Source organism: Camelus dromedarius, chromosome 7, assembly GCF_036321535.1.
Source record: "Camelus dromedarius isolate mCamDro1 chromosome 7, mCamDro1.pat, whole genome shotgun sequence".
Taxonomy (NCBI): Eukaryota; Metazoa; Chordata; class Mammalia; order Artiodactyla; family Camelidae; genus Camelus; species Camelus dromedarius.
In genome coordinates this window covers 76,481,100-76,496,449 of record NC_087442.1, presented here as the reverse complement: position 1 = coordinate 76,496,449, position 15,350 = coordinate 76,481,100, and the positions used below count along the sequence as shown (strand labels likewise).

The following is a 15,350-nucleotide window of genomic DNA, read 5'->3' as shown; positions in this document are numbered from 1 at the left end:
ATTCAACTAGAGGTGGCCCTCCAATTTCCTACTTGGAGGGTGCAGATCTGGTTGTAAACATTCTGGGAGCTGAATGGAGGAAAAGGTTTCAGCATCTAATATACACTTTACTCAGCGCAGACACTTTAAAAAACCTGTTCTTTGCCAGGGAGGAGGAACCCGTGGCACTGGGGGCAAAAAGACAACCCTAGGCTTCCAGAGAGAAAAACTCATCACTTACAGGGGGTCAAGAACCAACATATCTTTCAATTTCTCAACAGTCACAAAGAAAACTAGGAGACCTGGGAGCAAGTCCATCAAATTTCAAAAGGAAATTTATTTCAAACTGAAATTCTATACCTGGCTAGTAAACTACCAATCAAGTGTGGATAATGAATAAAGGTATATTCAGACATTCAAAAGCTCGAAAAATGTCCCTTTAATTTACTTATCCCTTTTCAGGAAGCTACTGGAGTTGTGCTTCACTAGAATGAGGCCTAAACAAAGAAAACGAACACATAGGATATAGGAAACAAGACACGACACAGAAGAAAGATACAGTGGGAAGCCCTGACAACAACTGTGCGCTCCGTGTAGATGGTGCAGGTCAGAAGGATCCCGAAAGGGGGAGGGTTAGCTCAAGCGCTAGAGTGAGTGCTTAGCATGCACTGGGTCCTGGTTTCAATCTCCAGCACCTCCTCTAAAAATAAATAAGTAAATAAATAAAACTAATTAACCCCCCCCCAAAAAATTTAAAAAAATAAAAGAAGGCTCCAGAAGAGGCTCCTTCAGGAAGATAAAACTGATAGGACACCTCATCTGTCTGACTGTCTGTAGGGAGAGATTTAAACAGTCATTAAGAAATCTGCATATATTAGCATGGTCCCTGCGCAAGGATGGCATGCAAATTTGTAAAGCGTTCCATATTAAAAAAAAAAAAAGTCTGTAGCACAGGGAACTATATTCAGTATCTTGCAGTAACCTATAATGAAAAAATATGAAAATAAATATATGTATGACTGAAACATTAAGCCACACACCAGATATTGGCACAATGTTGTAAACAGACTATTCTTCAATTAAAAAAAAACTCTTAAGAGAAAAAAAAAAAAAAAGTCTGGACTTGGCCTAGTGATGAATAGTGAAACAAAATAAGATTATTAACTGCAGGAAAAACAAAAAACTGTGGAAGAGAAGTAATCATAGTATATTACTTTGCCCAAGAGATGAGTAATGTTTACCTAGTCATAACAAAGTAAACACAAATCTCTTTTAAAACATACAGGGTAACTATATTGGACAGATAAAGGGATGGGAAGTGTGGAGGGTGGGTAAAGGAAGGGCTGGGGAAAGTAAGAAGAGTTAAACCCTCATTTTCCATTAAGTGAAGTCAATAGATAATGCCTAAAAGTGACACATCAAGAAATAGCAATACAGTGGGGTGGGAAGGGATAGACTGGGATTTCAAAATGTAGAATAGATAAGATTATATTGTATAGCACAGGGAAATATATACAAGATCTTATGGTAGCTCACAGAGAAAAAAATGTGACAATGAATATATGTATGTTCATGAATAACTGAAAAATTGTGCTCTACACTGGAATTTGACACAACATTGTAAAATGATTATAAATCAATAAAAAAGTTTTATAAAAAGAGATAGCTATACAAACATTTTATATAGAAAAATTAAGGTAAACATCAAAATGACCAGTGGAAAGAGGTAAAATGGCTTTCTTTGAGGATGGGGAAACAGGGATGGGGAGAGGTGGGGACACAGTCTCTGTTGTTTCATTGCAAAACTTACAAGGTTTTACAGAATCATCTGACTCTAAGTCACAGATGCATATAACTGATAAAAATAAAAAATAAAATTGAGAAAAAGGATTGCTCTAAACCCAAATTTTGCCTCTGAACAATTCACTTTCTGGTGAAGGAAATAGACATGAAGATAAATAATTTAAGATTGAGTGCAATAAGTGCAACAATGGAAATGTTTGCAATGACTGAGGGAGCACAGAAAACAAGTACTATTTGGGGAGTGGACAGGCATGTAGGATGGACAGACTACTAGACAATAATAAGGATGAAACAAGAGAGAAATTGTGTGTGCTAGGCACTGAGCAATCCATAGTGCTGGAATGGAGTTAAAAGCAGGATCCTGAATATTATGCAGAATATACATGTTAGGATGTAATTTTAAAGTCAAGGAGAACATTAAACTGTTTAATGTTTACTAGAGGGAGTTGGAATAGGGAAGACGTTTTGAACAATCCTGTGTTATTTTAACTATAAAAGCCGATGAGGAGCTGCTTTTGTGGAAAACAAAAAAACTAAGGCAGTTTAGGCTGAAATGCAAAAAGGGTAAGTTTTTTTTTAATTGAAGTATAGTCGATATACAATATTGTGTTAATTTCTGGTGTGCAACATAGTGATTCACTTATATATATATATTTATGTTACTTTTCATATTCTTTTTCACCTTAGGCCCCTTACAAGGTATTGAATATAGTTCCCTGTGCTATATAGTAGGGCTTTTGTTGTTTATCTGTTTTATACATAGTAGTTAGTATCTGCAAATCCTGAATTCCTAATTTATCCCTCCCCCCAAAAAACGTTTTGACCATGGACCCAGTTAATGTCCACGCAATGTGAACATTCTTTCCTCCATACACGTCTATAAGGAGTTGGGCGGCAATCTCAGAAAAGATGCTTTTTAAGTACAATTGACCCTTGAAGAACACAAGTTCGAGCTGCACAGGTTCCCTTTACAGATTTTTTCAATAAATACTTACTACAGTACTACACCATCTGTGGTTAGTTGAATCCGTGGATGTGGAAATGCAGATAGATACAGAAGGCTGATTATAAAGTTATACATGGATTTTCAGCTGGACAGAAGGTTGGCACCCCTAACCCCTACATTGTTCAAGGGTCAACTGTATACAAAAATTTAAAGTTTAAGTTGAATTTTTACTGCGTGGCTGTGGTAAGAATATGTGCAGTTGTTCTCATGAGGATACTAACTTATGAATTAACCATAGTCCAAGGACATGTGATTATACATGTATTAGCAACAGGAAACTGCCCGAGGTACTTAGTTGAGGTGAATAATCTCAGAGGAAGGCAGCGTAGACCCTACCAGTCTGAGCAAATTACCTATACTCAGTTAACCAGATCCCCACATGTAAACCCAAATTTTAAAAACAAGTCTACCACTGCTATAGAAAATGGTATGGGGGTTGCTCAAAAAAATTTAAATTTATTATATGATGCAGCAACTCCATTCTAGGTATATACCCCTTAAAATTGAAAGCAAGGTCTTAAAGAGATATTAGTACATCCATGTTCATAGCAGCATTATTCACAATAGCCAAAAGTTGGAAGCAACCCAAGTGATAATGGATAAATAAAATGTGTGTATACATGTAATAGAATATTATTCAGCCCTAAAAAAGAAGGAAATTCTGACAATGCTACAACATGAATGAATCTTAAGGACATTGTGCTAAGAGGATTAAGCCAGTCACAAAGGAATGTATACTGTACAATTCCAGTTATATATGTCACCTGGAATTATAAAATTCATAGATACAAAAACTAGAATGGTGGTGCCCAAGGGCTAGGAGGAGGGGAGAATGGGGAGTTGTTTAATGGGTAGAGTTTCAGTGTTGCAAGATGGAAAGAGTCCTAGAGATGGCTGATAGTAACGGTTGCACAACAGTGTGAATATACTTAATGCCACTGAATTGTACACTAAAAAATGGTTAAAATGGAAAATTTTATATTTGTATTTTTCCACAATTAAAAAAAGTCTAGCAGAAATATAAGGACCTATAATAACCTACTGTTTTTTCACTAAGGATTGAAATTTGGCTAAATATTAAATGTGCAAGAGCTTTTAGAGGCCAGGATTTAGTTGGGAAATGTGTGCTACTTGAAAAGCATGGGATGAGTAATGAATTTTATTTTTCCTCACACAGAAGCACAAACTTGCTATGAATAGGTTTCTTTAAGCAGGTCTCAGTAGGGAGCCCTGAAGCAGGAGGGGTAAATTGAAGAAATGAGAAAAAAGGTGCTCTTGGATCCGATGCATTCGAAGCAATTATTTATAGAACAATATAGTCCCTGAAGTGATTCTCTGTTCATTACTAAATTCGTGGTGGAGGGCAACAAAAGAGTCGTAAGTATGTGGAAGAAACCATTATTAGAATACAAGTTACATTCGTTAAGGCAATCGCCGCTTTAAAGCCTTAAGACTGTCTAAAGGACTCTGGTGCCTGAATAAACTACTTTTTGTCCCCGCCAAAGCCCGAGTGCAACCGCCTGAGAGCAACCGGAGTGAATGGACCACCGAGAGCTCCAGCCCGGCAGGTGGCAAGGCCAAACGATGCAAGCGCCAAGCCTCGCGGGGTCTACTGAGCAGGGGTGGAGGGGGAGTGGGCGGGACTTCTCCTACACTGGGTAGGTGGTCGGGGCCAGAGGGGGCGTGGCCGGCGGCGTGGTCGGTGGCTTGGGGCAGGCTCCGCCCCGAGGGCGGAGCCAGTCGGCAGCGGCCCGACGCTGCGCAGCACGTGTACGAGCCCTGCCGCTGTGAGTCCGCCCGGGCGCTGCCGGGCCCGGGAACAGAACGCGCTGCCTATGCCAGGCCGCTCTCGCGGCTGGCTCTTCCGAGTGACCCTCGCTACCGCCGCCCTCCTGCGCCCCGAGCAGCGCGCCCGTCTCCTCGCCTCCCGGCCCGCGCCGCGCCTGCGCTCTCAGGCCCCGGGTAAGTGCGTGGCCTTCCCGCAGCTGCCTGGTCTCCGCGGCCAGCCCTCAGCCCGGCGCCCCGGCCCCAAGACCCCGGCGGGAGGGGCAGCGTGGACTAGAAAGGCGTCCCGGCCTTGGTCTGAGCCCTCGGCCCGCCCACGGCGCCTCCGTTACTGCTCGTGCCCGCGGGAGCGCGGCTGGAGCCCGGCGGGTCCGGCGCTTCGGCGGTGCCAGCCCCGCCCCCCGCTCTCCGGGCGGATCCTCGCGGGCGCCGCGCCCTCCCTCCTCCCCGCGGCGCTGTCAGCCCGCGGATCCCAGTCCCACTCCTCCCTTTCTTTGCCCCTGAGGCTCCCTAAGCTCTTCCTCCCGGAAGAATAAAACCACCCTTTATCCCTAAAGCCCTTTACAGCCCCAATACATCTCCGGGCCAGCCTTCTACCAGGTCCAGCTCACGTGCTTTCGTCTTACTTATCACTACTAACAGCGAGCCTACTGTGTGCCAGGCAAGCACTCTGGTAACTGCTTGTTTTGTGTACGTTGTCCCCAGTGTAGGAGCAAACCGGAGTTTTTCTCCGGTCTTCTGCTTGGTCACTGTTTAATGAGTATCGATGCAGTAGATGCTGTTCGGCGTGTTGAAACTCATCCGCACGGAGTCTTTACCGCCAGCCCTGCACTGAGAGGTTTAAAAGTACATTTTCATTGCCGGGGTATTAGTGCCTGCCAAGATACAGGGTTTGGTGTGAGTTTAGTCTTTCAAATATTTGGTTCTGTTGTCAGACTACGTTCCCCCTACTCTTTCCAAAAATACAGGATTACTAAGGACTTTGGTCCCTAGTCTCTAACCATCTGTGAAACGGGCATGCACCATCGCCTGGGGATGTCTTGGTAATTGAGGAATCTGTCAAAAATCAGACTATACGCGTACTGAAAAGGGAATGGATAGGCAATGATTATGTTCAATCATTAGGCAAAGTAGCTAACGTATGTATTAACACTCCTTTGGAACATATCTTGATAGAAGCTGGTGCAGTAGAGCTATTGATAAAAAATGGCCTTTGCCCCCAAATAAGAGAGAGAAATGACAGTCCAACTGGTCTGTTGACTAAGTTTGCTCCTGCCTCAGGTCCTTTACCGACGCTGTTCCCACTGCCTGGAACACACATCTTTTCTCGTTTAGTTCTTCGAGTCTTTGCTAACAAGGCACCTCCTTAGAGAGACTTCACTAAAGAGCACCCCTCTTTCTCACTGTCCTTACTCTTGTTGATTTGTGGCTCGTAGGCTTGCATATTCTGGGATTTTTTTTTTTTTTAATTCTCTGATATGTAAGCTCAATGGGAGCCGGAAGTTCCCCTCTTTTCCCCAGTGCCTGGAACAGTGTCAGACTTATAAAAGGTGCTCAATAAATATTTGTGGAATGAACGAATCTAACGGACTTAATGACTTTGCAAATTAGAGTGTAGTGTGTGCTCTGTCCTGAAAATAGTGCTCTTCATTGTGAGAGCTGGAGGAATTATTGACAGTTTGCAGAGGATGGAGGGTAGATACATTTAAAAAGTGGAAGTTGTGGAGGGTTTTGAAATACAGATACGATTAAGACTAATATGGCTTTTTTTTAGTGGTTTATTTTACAGGAAATAACGTTAAGGGATTGTCGATGTATTAAAATTTTGAAAATGCTAAACGTTATTTTTGTTGTGGATTGTAGAGGAAGCTTATTGGTGTATCTAATATATTAATGAAAGAGACTTTAAAATACTGTTGAAGTTGTAATATTTCTAATCCCATTTGGCTGCTTCAGAGTGTAAAAGAAACAAAAAAAAATCACTTTAGTATTCTCTCCAAAGAACTGTGTAGGACGTTAATGTAAGTTCATGGATAAGTAACAGTAGATTTCATTTTCTCCCCAGTTGTAGCATCAAGCTTCTGGTCTATAAAGATTATGCTTGACGTTTGAGATGCTGTCATTACTGTCGTGGATAGTCTATTTGTGCAGCATCACATTTCTTAAACATTTTTAAAAAATTTAATACTATAAAAAAACCTCATAAAGCTGGCGCTTTACTCCCCACCCCCCTTTTTTAAGCCAATCACTTTTTACAGCTTTGAGGTAGAAGGCTTGAATATGTAAATATGGATTTTTCTGAATGCAAAACTCTCTTCCTTAGGGAAATCAAATTGGGGCAGTCAGGGTTGTTTTATGTTTCTGGTTGAATTCTTAACCTCTTCAATGTTCACATGATCCTCTCTCTTTCTCTCTCATTTAAAAATTATATTGCATTTCAATCTTCTATTTTGCATAGTTCCTGCTTAAGAATGTGACACTGATTTAAGTTCTGCCTCTCCTATTCCGGAAGTTTTCACAGCTGTTCTCCTAAATATGTTCTCAGCTTCTACGCACACAGACAGAACTTAGCAAAATATATATTAAATGATTTATAATCACTTGTGCTGTATATACTTTAATAATTAATGTCTGTGATAGGCCATTGGCTAAAACAAATGGAAAGTATAATTTTGTTTACTGAGCTTGTCTTTGCAATTAAATGCAATAAGAAAAAGAGATCAGACAAGTATCAAGAAAAAGACTGCCAAAAAATACTAAAGGCCTGTTTATTTGGTGCTCTTGGCAGTGCTTTCAGGGTCTCTTAAAATTAAATGGTATTTGAAGGAGAAACAATGTTTCATCATTAGCCCAGAGAACAAAAGAAGCATAAGAAGCTTTGTTTTTTCCCAGACTCAGCAGTACAGTTCTGCGGTGGAAACCATCCATAATAAATATTAATGACCAACAGTTGCATAGGAACAGCTAGTACAGACCTTTGACCAAGTCATCATTTTTCAGCTTTACAGAGAAAGGAACTTAGACCTGAGAGGTTAAGTGACCACTTGATTAACAACAAAACCTAGGTCAGGCTCCAAGTCACAACCCCAAACTGCTGCTTACCAAGCAAGAGTTGAAACCAGTAGTTGATAACTTCAGATCCACGATCTGCTAATATTCTCATTCGAAGGGATGTTAGGTGTTACCGTGCTGTCCTAAACCTTTTAGAACTTCATTCACATAGAGGAGAGTGAGGAGTTGGGGTGATGCCCGTATTCTGACTTAGGCAACTGGAAGTTTGGTTGTAACATTCCCTGAGGTTAAGAGGTGTGATTTAAAAGAAGCGCATTTGTGGTGGGAGATGATGAGATCAATTTAGAGCATGATTTCACAGATTTTTTTCTTTTAATAGAGGTACCGGGGATTGAACCCAGGACCTCTTGCATGCTAAGCACCCACTCTACCAGTGAGTTATACCCACCCCCTAAGGCATGTTGAATTTGAGTGATCAATTCTACCTCTTACTAGCTGTGTGAGTTTGTGCAAGATGCTCCCTGGGCTTCAGTTTTTTATTGGCTAAGATGGGAATAATAATGATGCCTATGTTATAGGGCTGGAGCGAGGCTTGAATGAGCTCACTGTACACACTCTATAATTGTCTAGCTGTCATTACAATTGCCTTGTACCCCTCAGTAAACCAGGGAGTTGGACATGGGTCTCGGCTCTAAAACAGGGGAATTAAGAAAGGAACCGGACTGCGGAAGGACCCTGGGGAAGCACAAATTTAAACAACAGGTCAAGCAGAAGGGGAAAGATCACCTGGAGAGGCAGGAGAAAAGCAAATAGCAGCCAGATCTTCTACCAGAATGTAAGCTCCACACGTGCAGAGTGTTTATTTGATTTGCTGGGGTGTCATGTCACAGTATCTGGACTAACGCCTGGCACAGTGGTGCACAGGAATGTTTGTTGAGAGAATGGAGTGCAGGGACGAGAATGAGTGAGTGTTAAAATGAATCTGGACTTCTCTTCAGAGAACTGTTGTGTTAAGGGGAATGATTTATATAATAAGTGGTCCTGTGAAATGTGCTGGGAGGCGGTATGTCTGCGCGAGGATCCCTATTTTCTTTGTGAATGGCACACAGGACTTGGAGAAGACCATGCTGACCAGGGATGGCCAGGCAGCGTGGAGGGCTGTCATGAAAGGAAATCCCCTGACCTGGTGATGTCTTCTTCAGCAGCAGCCAGCAACACAACTGGAGACAGGAGGATTGGTACTTAGTTGAGGTTTAGCAAGGATCGTGCAGCAGAAGGACTAATGAGCAAGAGTGTTTAGTGTTGGTTGAGAGTTGTTGAGGTTTGGGGCACTTGAAGAAGTGAAATGGAGGAGGGGATATCTTGAGACTGGAGGTCTCGGTGTGTTTGAAGAACAGGTGATGGGAGAGAGGGAACAGAACTGGAAAGATTGGTGGTTCAATGAGAGTAGAATAATTAGTGTTTCTTTTTATACTTTGAACTTTTATTTTTAATATAAAAAAATTCAAACATGCCAAGTAGAGAGAATGATGTGATGAAATCCCCATGTTCCTATTACCTGTTTCAACAGTTAATCAACTCATGGCCAAACTTGTTCCAAATCTATACCCACTTCCATTCATCACTGGTAAATTATTTTGAGGCAAATTCCAGACTTTGTATCTTTTCAGCCATAAAGATTTCAGTCTGTATCTCTAAAACATAAAGATGCTATTTAAAAATGTAACCACAGTGATAACTGCCCCTTAAAAAGTTGACAGTACTACCTTAATGTCATCAAATATCCCTAGTGTTTCAATATCCTTGATTGTCTCATAAATGCTTTTTCAAGTAAATTATCACTTCCTCCCCCCCCCCTTTTTATGAGGAGGAAGTAATTAGGTTTGTTGGTTGGTTGGTTGATTTATTTTAATGGAGGTACTGGGGATTGAACCCAGGACCTGGTACATGCTAAGCATGCACTCTAACACTGAGCTATACCCTCCCCAGATAAATGCTTTTTTAATACTTGATTTAAATCATGGTTTAAATCAGGATCCAAAAAAGGATCCAGCCATTGCATTTCTTCGTAGGTTTATCTGTACGTTCCCCGTTTCTCTTGCTGTTTGTTAGATGAAGGACTGTCTTTGCTGAGTTTTCCACGTTCAGAATTTTGCTGATTGCTTCCCCATGGTGATGTTTAATATCTTCTTCTGTCCCTTTATGTCATCTAAACTAGTATTTGGACATACAGTTTCAATCAGTAAGAATACTTCATAAATAATAGCAAGTCCTTTCAGAGGCCTGCAGTGTCTGGTTGTTTTTTGTGTGTGTGATGTTAGTGGCCATTGAAGTCATTGGCCGGATCCATTATGTCATTAGGAAATTGCTCCTTCGTGTGTCTTGATCTCTGTAGATGGGGAACAGTCAGCACCTGTTTCAAGAATTCTATAAAATACCTATTGAGGCCTGTCATACCTCTCTGGATTCTCTGGCATGTACAAAAAATCAGTAGCCTCAAAGAATCTTTAGACCTCTTGAGGGTGAACAAGGGACTGGCATTTGTTTAGTTCCTACTGTAGCTAGCCACTGTGTGTTCATTGTCTCATGTAACCTTCATGCGATCCCTGTGAAGCACATATCATTCCCGTTCTACAGCTGAAGAACAGGGGCTTGGAGAAGTTAATTTACTCGGACCAGTTACAGCCAGGATGTGGTGGAGAAAGTGCGGGTCTCAGGTGCCCACATGGGTAGTGCAGGAGAAGGGAGGTAACGTGGGAAGACATGCATTTAACAAAGTTATAGAGAAGTCAGGGCTGGTGGCCTTCAGATGAGTCTAAAAGGACAGGTGAGACCGGGATGTTCTGAGACAGGTGTGGAACTGGGAATGGGCACCTGTGGGGGCTGGACCTAATTTGCTGGAGGAAGATAATGGTCCTTGGCACTGGGTGACTGATGGTGCTGAAGCAGAAGGATGGAGCAGAGGAAGTAATTGGTGTTTCCATCAAGGTTCATGGCCATCGGGTTGTTGAAAAAGAGCCTCGTGAGTTCTCTTATACTGGAAGGTGGTGGATGTCCTGCAGACCATAGAGTCCTGAGCCAAGCTGCGGATGTGGCTGTGACTGGCTGGGAGCTCAGGCTTCTGGAAGGGTCTTAGGATCCCCAGTAGATCCCGTCATGCCAGCTGAGAACCTTGTGTTTGTTTTTAGGAAAAGTCTGTGTCTTTATTGGCCAGCAGGCTACTTGAGGGGGATGAAGCGGCAGGAGTGGGTGGCTCGAATGCAGGGCTGGCTGTGCTTTGCAGGCTGTGTAGGTGATTGAGAACTCGCCTTAGTAGTGGCCGATCATCTCAGGCTTGATTTCCACCTGGTTGAAGGTCTTGCAGTTGTAGGCACCCACCGTCTCCGGCAGGATGATTGTGGTGCGCAGGTGCGTCTTCACCACCTGGGGCTTCTCGGTGGGCGGCGCCTCCTTCTCCGCCTGCGCAGGCCGTTCGGCCCGAGCGCTGCTGCCCCGCAGGCGCCTCCGCGCGCGCTGCTCCGCTGCGTCAGCTGCTCACCGGCGTGGCCTGCGGCTGGTCCAGGTCACGCCGCGCTTGAGGTGTTGCGGAGCCATTGGGGGTTTGGCGGTAAGAATATGTGCGACACAGTGTACTAACTGGCTCTGGGCTGTTCCCCAGGTACCTGCAACACCGCAGGACTGTAAGTGAGCTTGTCTTCTCCCGCACCCGCTCCTCTTCCTGGGCCCTCGTGTCAGGAAGAGCCCCCCTATCCTTTCAGGTCCTCAAGACAGAACACCTAAGTCATCCTGTAGTATCTTCTCTTTCCTCCCACATTTATCACCCAGTTCTGTCCGCACCACCTCCTAAATGTCCCTGAATCCACCCCTCATTTTTGTCACCCGTGCCTCAGCCTTGGATCAACTTTTGTACTAACTTATTGCCTCAGTTGCTGGCTTATGTATTCTCCCAGCCGAACCCAGGTTTTTCTCTTCAGAGGGGTGCCAGGAAATCTAACTGGTGAACCTGGTGGTGATTTGGTTTTCAGGATGTAATTCCCTCTGCTCTGTCTGGCGTGGCTTCCGCCCAGTCCCCACCTTAACTCCAGACTCTCACCTTGTGTGTTTTACCCTCTCTGACCCCGGATGAGCTCAGTGGGGTTCTTGCAGCGTTCCACGCTCTCCCATGCCTCTGAGCCTCTTCAAGTGCTGTACCGTCTTCTTGCCCATTTTCTACAGCCCTACTCTTATTCCTTCCCAAGCCAACGCTTGGCTCAGCTGTTCATTGCTCATCTTCCATTAGGAAGGGTATCTTCTCCAATATCCTCACACCAACGCCCCCTGAGGTCTTCTGTGTCTTACCGTGTTCCTGAGTGAGCCCTGGGCCCTCACTGGTGTGCAAGCTCTGTGAGAGGAACTTTGTCGATATATAGTGAGAATTAAGTGGCATCAGCATCTCATAAACCAGCATTCTCTTTTACTATACCTTGCTTAGAGTGAATAGAGAATAAATACTTTCTTACTTGAGTGAGAGATAATTTTGTATAACTAGTTGTGGGTCTACTACTTCTGTTCCCCGTTTCTTAATTTCTTCCATTTTCTTTAATTTTTTGTCTTTCAAAGGAAATTGTTTTTTTCTCACATTTCTCCCTTTTTTTGTAGCCATCAAGATCATTTTTGCTTTCACTTTTTGCTTATATTTGTCTTTTTCTTTACTTTCCATTCTTGATTTTGACAATGAGGCAGGGTCAGATATGGATTCTTAAAATTTAGTTCATCATTATTCTGCTGTAGATGTTACTGTAAGTGGGCTCCTGGCTAATGAAGCCTTGGAGAACTAGAATATTTTGCTCATTTATGTTCTTTATATTTACTAAGCTTGTGTGTTAATTTTAGTATCTCCCTATATAATTAATATAGGAAAAAGCTTTATCCTTATCTCACCGAGAGTCAAATAAGATCAATTTGGACAGACGCTTGTGGTCTTAGATACTATGAATTTTGAGGGGTCAGGGAGAAGGTATATGGTCTTCAATAAATGTGTTTATTTTGATTACCACACGTTACTCCTCTCTCAGGCTGCTCTGTACTGGGAAGTACGTATGGCTTCCTAAACTTTTGCTCAGTACACTGTGTACAGGCAAGTTAAATGATAAGCTGTGTTTTTTAAATGGTGGCAAAGTACACATACCATCATTCTAACCATTTCTAAGTATACAGTTCAGTAGTTTTAAGTACATTCACATTGTGCAACCAACATGCAGAACTCTCTTTCATCCTGCAAAAGTGAAACTCTGTACCTGTTAAACAACTTCCCATTCCTCTTGCTTTTAAAAAAATAGGGCATGGTGAGAGTATGTTTTAACATCAGTAAATGTATTCATACAGTTTTTAATTAATCAGCTTTTTGAAAGTATAACATACATGAAACAAAAATCAGATGATACAAGGGTGGTATTCAGCAAAACAGCAAGTCTTTCTGCTGTCCCTGGCCACCTATACCTTCTCCTAGAAGTAACTACCTTTCCCAGTTTCCTTTTACATTATTTCTACATGTTGTTCAGTTTATGTACTCAGATGTCATTGTTCTTAATTTTTTGCTAAGATAAAAGCACTGAAATGAGTGTCTTTACAGCTAAAACCTTAAGCACTTTCTTAATTATTTTCTTAGGATACTTCCTGAAAATTGTATTACTGAGTCAAAAGACATCCATATTTTTAAGGTTTTTGATGTCAAATTCCCTGCAGAAGTGTTGTCATTTTCCTGTGCCACCGAAGGTATATTTGGAAGAATTATTTTAATAAATGATTTTTAGGACCCTAGGAACAAAATTAAGTGTACCTCTGTTTGCAGAAACCCATTTCTTTACAGAGGTGATTATTATTGCTTACTCTTTCTTCTTTCCTGAAAGGTTCTCTTAAATGTTTTCTTGGATCCTTGAAAATGGAGATGACAGGAATTACTGGCATGTCACTGAAACGGGGGTCCGTTGCTGTTGAAGATAATGACAGCGTGGCTCCCGCTGAGGAGGCAAAGAGACAGAAGGTCTCAGAATGCTGTCCGCCCAAATGTCAAGACGGGCTGGACAACAACTGTCTACCCAGCAGTGAAAAGGTGCCAGGGCCACCTGGAGCTGCAGGTGCTGGAGAGGGCAGAAAGAGTTCTGACACTCAGTCAGAAGAAGAGGAAGAAGTGGAGGAAGATGGCCTTTCAGAGGAGGGTGAGGAGGAGGAGGAAGCTGAGAGCTTTGCAGACATGATGAAACACGGGCTCACGGAGCTGGATGTGGGCATCACCAAGTTTGTAAGTTCTCACCAAGGGTTCTCAGGAATCTTAAAAGAAAGGTACGTTCAGTGTACGAATTAGTTATTTTAGTTATATTAGTTCTTTGCTTTAGAAAGAAGTCATCAGGAGGGTGGGGTAGTAGCTCAGTGGTAGAGTGCATGCTTAGTGTACACAAAGTCCTGGGTTCTATCCCCAGTATCTCCTTTAAAAAATCTTTTTTAATTTTTAAAAATTAAAAAAATAAAATAAGGGAGGGAGGGTATAGCTCAGTGGTAGAGTGTGTGCTTAGCATGCACGAGGTCCTGGGTTCAATCCCTAGTACCTCCATTAAAAATAAATAAATAGATAAACCTAATTACCCCCCCAAAACAAAAACAAAACAAAACAAAAAATACAGTTGTTAAAAAAAAAAAAGAAATCGTCAGTCTATTCTTCCATTTAGCTTTCTGTCCCTAAGGACTGTTCACTTTGATTGCCAAAAAGGAATAGGACGAAGGAAAGCTGCCTGGTTGCATAAATGAAACTGTGAAGATAAAATGAGTAAATAAAAATAATTTGCTTCTGGAGGAGGGTATAGCTCAGATGTAGAGTGCATGCTTAGCATGCACAGGATCTTGGGTTCAATCCCCAGTACCTTCATTTAAACAAACAAACAAATTACCCCCCCAATTAATAAAAATAGTAATAAAAGATACTTTTTTAAAAAAGGTTTCCAAAAATAATACAAATTTGCCTGTGGTGTGCCTTGTTAATATATGAATGGATGCTGTTCATTTCCTTAAAATAAATTACTTTAAATGGTTTTGAGTTTTCCCTTGGATTGGTCTTAAACTCTTGACCTGAAGGGGCCACATCTGCAGTAGAAAAGAGGTGGTCTTTGGAGCAGATGGATCTGGGTGTGAATCCAGTTCAGCCCCTTCCTAGTTACTTAACTCCTCTGAGCCTCAGTAACCTTGTCCACAAAATGGATCATAATACTTCGGATTGTTGAGAGGATTTTAAATAATGTGTGTAAAGTATTTAGCATGAAAGTAAGCTTCAGGGTGGTTCATGGTAGATTTACTGGGTTCTGCTTCAATTGACCATTTACTGTGTTTTATAATTCACTTTAGAATGGACTATATAATTGGAGGACAAATGTAGTAAGCTTCAATTTATGCATTTCTCTGGAAGACTATTCTAAAAGCTCAGAGGGTCTTTTCTTTACATTCTGATAAAAAGCCAAGGTGTGGCTTAGAATTCATTATGAAACCAGAAAAAAATAACTCCACGTGACTTTGCACCAGAAATTTTTTTAAATCCCTGTTTTGCACACTAGTAAGGCTTACTGTTGAGAAACTTTCTTCTAAAATTAATAGGCAGCAAAATGTTAATGCTCTGAAAGTTTATGGTTTCTTTTCCTCAGATACTCTGACTTCGTGGTTCATGAAATAGGAAAAGATGGACGAATCAGCCATTTGAATGACTTGTCTGTGCCAGTGGATGAAGAGGTAGGAGCAGTGC

The 15,350-nt window shown here is 42.0% G+C and overlaps 1 protein-coding gene across 3 annotated transcripts in view; it reads left to right on the top strand.

The window, feature by feature from the left end:
* Positions 1-4,540: 4,540 nt before the first annotated feature.
* PUS7 (pseudouridine synthase 7) overlaps positions 4,541-15,350 on the top strand; it is a 47,834-nt gene continuing 37,024 nt past the window's right edge. For 2 of the 3 annotated variants that reach the window (XM_031454706.2, XM_064487678.1), the window contains exons 1-3: positions 4,541-4,750; positions 13,474-13,906; positions 15,253-15,337. In XM_031454706.2, coding sequence (XP_031310566.1) covers positions 4,624-4,750; positions 13,474-13,906; positions 15,253-15,337 — 645 coding nt within the window. In that variant the 5' untranslated portion in view covers positions 4,541-4,623. Of the gene's footprint in view, positions 4,751-5,132; positions 5,247-13,473; positions 13,907-15,252; positions 15,338-15,350 lie in introns of those variants that run through there. The other variant, XM_064487679.1, reaches the window with a different exon arrangement.